The sequence below is a fragment of the Diadema antillarum genome, unplaced genomic scaffold, assembly GCF_040938485.1.
Source record: "Diadema antillarum isolate AM-2024a unplaced genomic scaffold, OU_Dant_1.0 seq00001425_RagTag, whole genome shotgun sequence".
NCBI lineage: Eukaryota > Metazoa > Echinodermata > Echinoidea > Diadematoida > Diadematidae > Diadema > Diadema antillarum.
Window position 1 is genome coordinate 733545 of NW_027272177.1, and position 11320 is coordinate 744864.

The 11320-nt window shown below is 40.1% G+C and overlaps 1 protein-coding gene across 1 annotated transcript; it reads left to right on the plus strand.

The window, feature by feature from the left end:
• The first annotated feature begins 484 nt into the window (after window positions 1–484).
• On the plus strand, window positions 485–1867 carry LOC139709294 (uncharacterized). The gene has a single exon (XM_071621243.1). It carries the CDS (start codon window positions 485–487, stop codon window positions 1865–1867), a length of 1383 nt encoding a protein of 460 aa, XP_071477344.1.
• The last annotated feature ends 9453 nt before the right edge of the window (window positions 1868–11320 follow it).

The window sequence follows — 11320 nt, forward strand, 5'->3', positions numbered from 1 at the left end:
TTTGATTCATATTCGCGATTTTCTTAATGTCTCCCAAATGGCTACTCATGTACATTGGGCTGTAGGCATTACCATCCTGTCTACACTACTTCATGGTCTGTTGCTTCTTCAGTCTGTTGTACTGGGACATGGCTTGCCTGACCATGGACTAGACAATACACTCCTAGGCATTGATGGTTGCACTGGTACCCTGCCATTCTTTTCAGCCATGAGAGGATTAAGTGGGTCAAACAATGCGGACCAAATTCTTGAGCTTCAACCGCATGGAAAGACTCGATTACCAGAGCATCTATGGAAAACTGTTAGAGAACTTGGTATTTGCTCATGCCTGCCAACACACAGAGGCAAGCGTGCTGGCAGCCGAAAGCAGGGGAAGATTCCAATTCTCTCCTCTCCTCGTGGAACTCCTGTCAATGGTCAGCATGGTGCAAACAGGGACAATCTCAAGTATATTACCAAATCGACCGCCACACACACACCGGACATGTCATTTTGTCTGTGGAATGCCCACTCTATGCGAAACAAGACTCTCGAAATTTACGACCTTGTCCTCGAAAATGACATCGACATGCTGGTGGTTACAGAGACTTGGCTCACGAAGGAAGATACAGCTGTCATTAACGAGTTTTCTCCTCCTGGCTTCTCCTTCATGAACTTTCCTCGAGAAAGCGACCGCCATGGTGGTATCGGCATCCTGTTTAAGTCACAGTTACATCTCAAAATCAAGGAGCTAGATCAGCAAACGACTACATTTGAATATGTATGTGTCAGCGATGATTCAAACAACTTGAACATTGTTGCTGTCTACAGGCCACCTCCTTCAGCAGCCAATGGTTACACAGTGACGGCTTTCCTAGAAGAAATTGATGATTTCCTCGGCAGCTTAGCGATGTTAACTGGAGATCTACTGGTCGTAGGTGACTTCAATGTCCACATTGATGTTCTACGAAATCGGGAAACTAGGCAGTTTCTGAGTTCTGTAAAAGCAGCAGGACTGCAACAGCATGTTACTGGACCTACCCACAATATGGGCCACACATTAGATCTGATCATGTCTCGAAAAGAAAGTTGTCTTGTGTCCAAATGTTCAGTGAGTGACAAAGCACTTTCTGATCATTTCAATGTGGGCTGCATCCTGAAGAGAGAGAAACCAGATCCACAGAAGAAAACGACAACTTCTCGTAACTTCCGCCAACTTGACAGGAAGTCATTTGGACAAGATCTTCTGACGACTCTCAGTGATTTGACTACAGATGACAGCAGTTCTGCCATAGACTCATATAATCAAACTATTAGACGCGTCCTCGATGTTCACTGTCCAGCATCAACACGCACAAGGAAGCAACGACCCTGCGTTCCCTGGTATGATTCGACGGTGCATGAAGCTCGACAGAAACGTCGGAAGCTTGAACGAAAGTGGCGGAAGACACGAGCACCATGCGATCGCGAGCTCTTCGTCAAACAGAAAAACCATGCCACTCAAGTTATCCAGGCAGCCAAGAGAAGTTTCTACACTGATGTATTTCTTTCGTCAAATCCTAAGAGTCTGTACACAACACTCCATTCTCTGCTCGGAACTGCAGATAAGCAACAGCTACATGCCTCAGACGATGATCTTCAGCTGAGCAATGAATTTGCAGACTATTTTGATGATAAGATATCCAGCATGAGACAATCCCTTGAATCCAGTACCTCTGGAAGTGTCTCATCGTCCACTGGTGCCATCATGTCTACCCTACAAGATAGTCCTGAGGATATGCCATCACTGACTGAGTTTGGCTATGTTAGTGACAGTGAAATAAGGAAGATCATTTTGAGAGCTCCCAGTAAATCTTGTGATCTTGACCCATACCCACCTGGCTTTTAAAGGAATATGTCGATGTTTTCGTACCAGTCATAAGTCAGATTGTAAACACATCCATGAATTCCGGTGTATTCCCAGATAAACTGAAGGAGGCTATTGTCTTTCCTCGGTTGAAAAAGCCGTCACTGGACCAGAAAGTCATGGAAAACTACCGGCCAGTATCAAACATCGCTTTCATGTCGAAAGTAACTGAGCATGTGGTATCTTCTAGATTGACATCTTATTTACGTGACTGCCATTTGCATGAGGACTTTCAGTCAGCTTACAAGGCCTTCCACAGCACTGAGACGGCATTACTTCGCGTGAAGCAAGATATTCTGCAAGAGATTGATCACAAGAAGGCAGTCATACTTGTGCTTCTAGATCTAAGTGCCGCATTCGACACCCTAGATCATTCGATCTTGTTGGCAAGACTTCAGTCTGATTATGGGATCAGAGACACAGCTCTACAATGGTTTACATCGTACCTTACCGGACGCTCTCTACGTGTCGTCACTAGGGGAAAGTTCTCTTAGCCTCATACTGTAAGATACGGAGTCCCTCAGGGCTCGGTGCTTGGGCCTCAACTCTTCACAATGTACATCAGACCTGTCGCTAATATCATCAGACGACATGGCCTACGGTATCATCTGTACGCTGACGATACACAAATTTACTGTACTTTCGATCCACGCAATCCTGCCAGTCTGAACGAAGCCCGGATTAAACTAGAGGAATGCATACATGAGTTAAGGCACTGGATGGCGAGTAATATGTTGAAGTTAAATGAGGACAAAACTCAAAGCATTGTTTTCTCATCTAGTAGACTACGCCCTACGGGAGATACAAGCATTCGGCTTGGAAACACTACTGTCAATGTATCACACACTGTAAAAAATCTAGGTGTTCATTTTGACCAGATACTGTCGATGACAGATCATGTCAGTAGAGTGTGCCAGACAGCAAACCTCCATCTGAGAAACATATCTCATGTTCGAAAGTATCTTACAGAAGATGCATGTAACCATGCAGTGCGCTCTCTAGTTCTGAGCAGGCTTGATTATGGAAATTCTCTGCTGGCAAATATGAATGTCAGTGATGTGAAAAGACTCCAAAAAGTCCAAAATCGAGCGGCTCGCCTGGTGCTTGGTGTAAAGAGAAGATCCCCGAGTGCTCCTTTACTGAAGCAGTTACACTGGCTCCCCATCAAAGAGCGTATCGATTTCAAACTAGCCCATCTGGTCTATAAATGCATGATGAATACCGCTCCTCAATACCTATCCAACCTACTAACCACCCCTACAGCCACCAGATATCAACTCCGGTCACAAAATGATAAGACAGTCCTACAAATCCCACAAGCAAAAACCAAAGCTTTCGAACGTACATTTTCATATGCTGGATCTGTTGTCTGGAACACTCTACCAAAACAACTCCGTCTATGTGATTCAGAGGAAATGTTTAGAAGGAAACTCAAGACTGAACTATTTCAATTGTAACTACTAATATGTTCCTATACTTTGTGAATGTTGTTTGTTGATGTATGTACAGCGCTTTGATCAGGTCCTGTAAAAGCGCTCAATAAGAAATAGTTATTATTATTATTAAATATAATAGGCCCACAAGCTGTGCGGTCCTCGAGCTCGACACTCGAGGAAAAGAAGGTCCACGAGATTAATATATGTATAACATCAGAAAGCTTAATCTATTCAGTGTAGATCTCGTGGACCCCCCCCCCCCCCCCCCCCACCCCGTGTGTGTCGGACTCTTATGGACCTGGTTTGCCTATAGTGTCAGGCTCATGGGCAATGCTACCTAGTTTCGAGCTGGCGGGCCTGTGTTGGTCAGTGTCAAGCTCGTGGGCTGTATGGTTCCGATGAATGACTCATGGTCCTAGAGCATGCAGTGACGTCATGAACCATCTGGAAAGCGACATACTGTGAGGCATAACATGCATTCCACATGAAACAACCCTGTGTCTTGCAACTTGCTATTGTCATCCAATTAAGTTTGGGTCATTACGTCAGTCAATTTGGGGCATTTTTTCAATGACTTGTTTAGGTACCTCAATTCCAAATAGGATTGGAACTACTATTTACTCTAATTGTCTTCTTTATGCTCGATACTACTTAACACTTGGGCCTGATGGCCAAGAGTTGTGCCCCCATGCCCAAATATTGGTTGTTTCCAATATGGCCGCCATCCGGTTTGCATCCAATGTGTGAATCAGGGTACGCTGGCAGCGGGTAATATCATCTGCATGATCCGGTTAAGACTCTCTGCCAGCAAGTGATGATTCAGTGTAACCTGCTGAAATTGGTTTAGATCTATACCCTCGATCTCTTTCAAGACAGGGCAGCATCTGCGTCTTCAGTGAAGCACGCGATTGGGCCTACGTATATTGCACGGTTCGGCACACAGATCTCCTCCACGACTAAACTGGATAGACATCCTGAGGTCAGACCAGCGTTCTTATAGGTGCACAGCCACTGTATGCCATCATCAGAGTCTTCCACTGGCAATATCTAAACAGTTAGGGTGAAGGCAAGCTTGTCTCTATGATGAATGTATTGCACATAGAGTACAGGATGCACGAGATGATAAGAAAGCTTCTTTTTTACTTTAATACGGGATAGGCTACAATCCTTTCTCAGGCAAAGGTTCTGAATTATCGGGTCGTGCTCAGTCAGCACACAGTGAGCTGAACACCACATCAGGTATACGTGTGGATTGTGTGTAATGATATGGGAAAAATGCATGGAAAACTCAAAATAAATCTTTATGTATTTTACATGGAATATCAGTTCCTGTCTGTTGTCTTGGCAGAAATGCATCAATCTTGCAATGTTGTTGTTTATTATTTTCCCTCTCCATCACGAGTGTATATGGAACGTGTTGATCAAAGTTTTTGTGATGTCGGAAAATGCGAGGCATTATTGCAGGTGGCCTATTGCAGGTGACCTTCAATTTGTTTTTCACAGTATATTGGCATGTTTAAAGGGATTGTACAGTTATGGTTGAGACCTAATTTCAGGTTTCTAACATTTTCTTTTTTGGTGAGATAATGAGAAACCTCTTATAAAATGTGAAAGAGCATGTAATTCTATGAGGAATTCAACGTTTATTTGATGAAAATTGGTTTTGAAATGGCTGAGATATCAAAAAAGAGCGATTCTAATAAAGTGTGGGATTCTAATAAAGTGTGGGACCCACACTTTATTACGATCGCTTTGTTTTACTTTGTTTTTTGATGTTTCAGTCATTCCAAACCCGATCTTCGTCAAATAAACTTTGAATTCCTCTTAAAATGGTATGTTCTGTACTATATCATAAGTGTTTTCTTGGTATCTCGCAAAAAGTTAAAAACCCAATTCTCATCTTCACCAAAACTGTACTATCCCTTTAACAGACTGTAACTCACCAAGATGCCTCTTGAAATGTTTTGTAAAACTTCTGCTTGATTTCACATGAGCGCATGATTATTAGTTGTCTTTCTGCTATCATCTTGTGTGAAACAAAGTATCGTTTCTCTTCAAAAGATTGCGTGCCAATTAATCTGCACTTACTGCTGGTGCTCTATCGGCCCTATAAAACATTCAAACTCACCTTCAGCCTAGACATCCGTAGGCGTTGTGGTGTCGAGCGGGATCTGAACATGTCTCATGAAGCGAGACTTCTCTTTTCTTTTCTTTTCCCCACTAACAATGTGAAACAAAGATATCCGTAGGCGTTGTGGTATGTAGACGTGGTAGAGCCAGACTTCTCTTCTCTTTTCTTTTCTTTTCTTTTCGTCACTAACAAACAAGTTTAGCAGGAAACATAGAAGCATTCGCACATACTGTTTACATTTCCCATCACATGCTTTTAACATCGGAATTTTCATGTACAAATTTTGCCTGGAAAAGAATTACCAAGAACTTTTCAACACAATACATGTTCAAAAGAAGCCATTTGGTTCATATATAATTTACTCGATAGAGTGATTTATAGGGCCCTACTTATCACTGTCCACGTACTCGAACAGTTTTCGCTAAAGATACAAATATGTTCACAAGACTGCAAACAGTAGAATGATTTCCCCCTTAACATATCAGACTACTACATCTCTTGAAATGTCTTCAAACGTAAATTAAAGTCATTCCTCTTAAATGATTACTCTCGGTCGACGAATGTGGTCCTCGTCTGCATGATGATCTCGTCAGTGTGACTGGGCCGTCCGTTGAGCCAAGGAGGTAGTACCTCCTTGGTTGAGCGGTCTGCCGTCACGCTGTCAGTATTCTCTTCGTCACCATCACTCTCCACGTTGTATCAGTCTGACAGGGCGCTTCAACATCTCCGATGACGCCAGTTGACTATTTGGAGTTTGTAATTGTACTCCAAAGTGGCGTAAACCAAAGTTTTGTCTTATCGTGACTCATAGTTTTTCCTAATGTCCTGCTGCTCGCCGGTTCAGTCATGACAGTCAGATCCTCATCACATTCACAGCGTAGGTCGATGGTGCATTCAACGTCGATAAAGCTTACTTTGTTGACTTGGAGGGGGGGGGGGCATGATGTACCAAGAAAGGGGAACTCCTGACTTTATCTCTGTGGCCTCCAACTATTCTCAAAGTTCCTCAAAATTCCAAAATACTCTGCAGTCTTTGCTTCATTACATAGTGTGAAGCCGCCCCCACTGTGCTTGCCACTCTAACTGATTTTTCGGCTGAGACATGTTTTTTTTTTTATATATAACTAATTTACTTACAAAATTCCTTTCCCTAAAGCATTTCCTTGGCTCAATCTTATATTTGGATGTGGTGTTCCCTAGAAATTAATTCCTTACTGGTCAAATGTTTAATTTGCTCCTCCTATTCGTTTCTGTGAAAACTCAATTTTCTATGATTCATCTCAATTTCTGATTAACTCGCCCAATGTCTTTTAGTTTCTTCATTCACTTGTTCTCTGTAACCACTGGTAAAGACTTTATTGTTTCTTGGATATCAAAATGATAAACCAAATGAATATTAGTGTCCTTATGGCAACCAACGTCATCGTTGTTCTGGGTCATTATCCCTGAATTTGTCTGTGGAGTTCCTGTTTGACCCACCCACTAAACAATAAATGCTAAAATAGAGGGATAAATTCTGGCAGGAGGGCCACCTTCCAGCTCAGAGGGTCATTTATGTTTGGGGATCAGAGGGCAAAAACACGTCATCACGTCATTCCCCGTAATTTGGCGCGGGACTTTGGGGGTGGAGAGTGTTGACCACCAGCGGGGAAAGTAGCCAACATCAAACTCATAAATTCCTATGACCATAGACTTTTCTTGGAAGAGGTGGTTTTGACCACAAAAAAAAAGAAGAAAGGAAATAGCTGGAAGGAAGATAAACAGTTTCATAAACTCCAAGAAGGGGAAAAGACTGAGCATATGTGACCCTGCACCTCAAAACAAACAAAAAGTCGCCAGACACTAATTTTTAGTTCAGACCATATTCTGAAAGAACAGACGTTAAGCTTTAAAATGATGTATAACTCAAATCAAATGGACTCTCCTAACCTATCTAAATATTGGAAAGAAAGTACAAACTCAGGAAAAGTGTGAACTGAGAAAAGAGGCTCTGAAGTACAGTGTCTATTCAAGCGGTTAATCTTTACTAATTAACACCAACTTTCAAAGCAGTAGCACTATCCTTTCAAAAGTTATTAGAGTTGAAAGGGAAGAGTGTGGACAAGGTTTTTCAGAAATGAAAAAGGGATTCTAAAGACACACCTAATCACACTATTCTACCAAGAATGTTCGAGATAAACTGCTAAAAAACGCACTTTCCTGGCCGTTTTATGATACCAAATTTTAGCATAATGTAAAAGAAGACCCGCTCTTTCAGAAAATATGAAAAAGTCAAGTTCGGCTAGGTTGACCCATTTCACTTATTTTCAGTCCTCACGCAAAATCAGTGTGTGCGACTTTATGTTCGTTTTGAGGTGCACGGTCACATATATTGACCTCACAGGGTGTCTAGGAAAACGACTGCTGTGTTCTGTTTTCTGTTACTCTCTATCCTATTCTATTCTATTCTATTCTATTCTTTATTATAAACATGTGCTAGTAGCCATCTGGGCTACAATTGTGTTTGTTTTGTACATCCTCTAAAGGTCACCAGAGGTCAAAGGTAGAGCCCTATCTGTGCTCTTTGGAATATGAAGACAATTTCTTGTAAAACAGGTATGCTTGTTTTGTACATCTTAACCATGTTTATCATTAACTAATGACACTACAGATCAATATTATGATATTTTGAGGTCATTGACCTCTAAAAAGTCACCAGAGGTCAGAGTAAGAAACCTGTCTTTGCTCTTTGGAATATGAAGACAGTTACATTGCAAACCAGATATGCTTGTTTTGCACATCTTAACCATGTTTATCACTAACTAATAACATCACAGATCACTATTATGGTATTTTAAGGTCATTGACCTCAAAAGGTCAACAGAGATCAAAGGTAAAAACCTGTCAATGTCCTGTGGAATCAGAAGATTTGTTGTACAAATGCATATTTAGTGCAGCGTAACCAAGATCTAAGCCTATCATTCACAAATGCTTCCAAACATCAATATTCTGATATTCAAAGTTCATTGAACTCTGGAGGTCATCAGAGGTCAAATCAGACTTACCTCCCGATCTTAAAATGAAACTTATGGTATGTACTAACACTGGTGAAAGTTTCATACTTTAGTCAAATTTTGCACAATTCTCATGATTTTGAGGGCTTAACCGCTCTGCTACACTGCGTTTGTCCAATGTTAATCCAACTTGATTGTATGTTGGCACAATGTTAGAAATATGACGTCGTTCCGATGTCATTTTGGCAATCGGACCAACGTTGACCCAACAGTGAAAGCCTGACGTTTTTCCAATGCTGGTACAATGTCAGACCAACATTACATCAACTATACGTGTATACTTTTCAAGTTTGAATGCTACGTTCGTCCAACGTTGGTCCAACGTCATGCGTGTATGTTTGCACAATGTCAGAAACGTGAGGTTGGCCCAACGCCATTTTGTCCGTCGGGCCAACATTTTTCAAACAGTGAAAGCCTAATGTTGAACCAACGTTGGTAAAATGTCAGACCCTCATTGTATCAACAATTTTCCACTTTGAATGCTGCGTTTGTCCAACATTAGTCATGCGCGTATGGTGTCACGTCAGAAACATGAGGTTGGCCAGCGCTTTGGCAAAGAGTTGCGTGAGTGTTAGCAAATGTTGGGGAGATTATAGCATATATGTAATTCACAACCGGGTACTTGTCCAAAATGTTGATGAATTGCAGCAAACATTTGAGTCAGCTGGAAATGGTCTACTGGAGTAGGGTTGGTGTACTCCTGGAATGATACTCCGTATAAGTGATCACTATAGCTTGGTCTAAATTAAGTTGGGATAAACGTCATTTCCATCATTATCCATCATAAGAAGAGTCTGTTAATTGAAAACTAATGAAGATAGAACAAAGACATTGAATTAAAATGTATTGATGCCAATAAGATTAAACTTTTCTTTTAGATTCAACAATTTTATTCTTACTTCCACCAAAGGAAAAAAAATATCTAAAGCCGTACATGTTGTCAATTTGACTTTCATTCATTGAATGATGGATCACCGAACAGAATATAAAAAAGGCACGAATATTATTTTTAAAAAATGCACACTTTGTCATTTGAACAAAAGAGATAATAATCATAACAACGGAAAAGAGAAAACTAAGGAGACCTCCGGATGATTTTCAGATTTTTTTGCATGTGAACAACTGTAAATTAGTTATACTGAGAACAGAGTTTGAACAGTATTTATGACAACTGGGATGAAGAATAAGAATGTTTTCAAAATTTAGAACAAATTGCAATGAACAAGGATGATGACATGGCATAGTCACCATAAGTATGCATGAGTTGGGGCTCAAGGAAGCAGAACAAAAGAAGAAGGCATGCATAGATTATACACAGGTGAACTCGCAAGCAAGCAGTATTGTAAAGGAATTACACTGCTACATTTCTGGAATATGTGAACCTCATATGTCATCATCCTTGTTCAGTATAATTTGTTTAAGGTTTTTCAAAGTATTGTTTCTCTTATCAAGAACCACAATAAATTCAACAAATCTATACATGGAGTTGTCGATTTATGTACATACTACATAATGTGAAATTATAAAAATCGTCAGGAATGTCCCTTTAAGCTATTTAAGTGTTTACTGCTTATATTATTGAAACATGTTCATGATATAAAGACATATTTCAATACACTGTATTGGGATTTTTTTTTGCCAAGTCCTAAGCATGTGAAAAAGCTTTTCGGACAACGGTGGCCCAAAGTTGGAATAACGACGTAAAAAGATCATGAATACTAATGAGAGAATTTGCAATTCAAATCAGGTAAAAATGTTAAAAAAAACATTAAATTTAAAAGTATTGATGCTTGGATTAAACTGTAAACTGTGTTAGAAATTGCCATCAAATTATTGCTGATTTATGCACAATTTCCACTCGCGTTTGTAAAAAGCATTCCGATGTTTGATGGAATTTTGACGAAAATGTAATGAAAGTGTCATCCAGTTAGTAACCATGTCTTGAAACATTATCATCACGCAGGGGTTCATAAAGAAAACCAAATATTTTTCTTTCAGCTAGGAAATAGGAATAGATATAGGTATACGAATATGTATAGGATGTAGAAGCTTAGGAATATGGTAGATTGTAGGAATTATAGGAATAGACTCTAATTCAGGTGGCTTCTGCTCAGAAACAAGACTACGATGGCCTAACGTCAGAAACATGACATAGTAAAGCGGTTAAGCCCTCAAAATCAAGAGGATTGTGCAAAATTTGACTAAAGCATGAAACTTTCACCTGTGTTAGTACATACCATAAGATTCATTTTAAGATCGGGAGGTAAGTCTGATTTGACCTCTGATGACCTCCAGAGGTCAATGAACTTTGAATATCAGAATATTGATGTTTGGAGGCATTTGTGAATGATAGGCCTAGATATGGTTACGATACACTAAATATGCATTTGTACTACAAAGAAACTACCTTCCGATTCCACAGGCATGACAGGGCATTGACAAGTTTCTACCTTTGACCTCTGATGACCTTTAGAGGTCAATGACCTCAAAATATTATAATATTGATTTGTGGTGTCATTAGTTAACGATAAACATGGTTACATAATCATGTACAAAACAAACATATCTGTTTTACAATGAAATTGTCTTCATATTCCAAAGAGCGCAGACAGGTTTCTACCTTTGACCTCTGCTGACCTTTTATAGAGGTCAGTTACCTCAAAATATCACAATATTGATCTGTGGTGTCATTATTTAATGATAAACATGGTTAAGATGTACAAAACAAACATATCTATTTTTATATACAATTGTAGCCCAGATGGCTACTAGCTCATACATAATAAAGAATGAATAGAATAGAATATGATAGAGA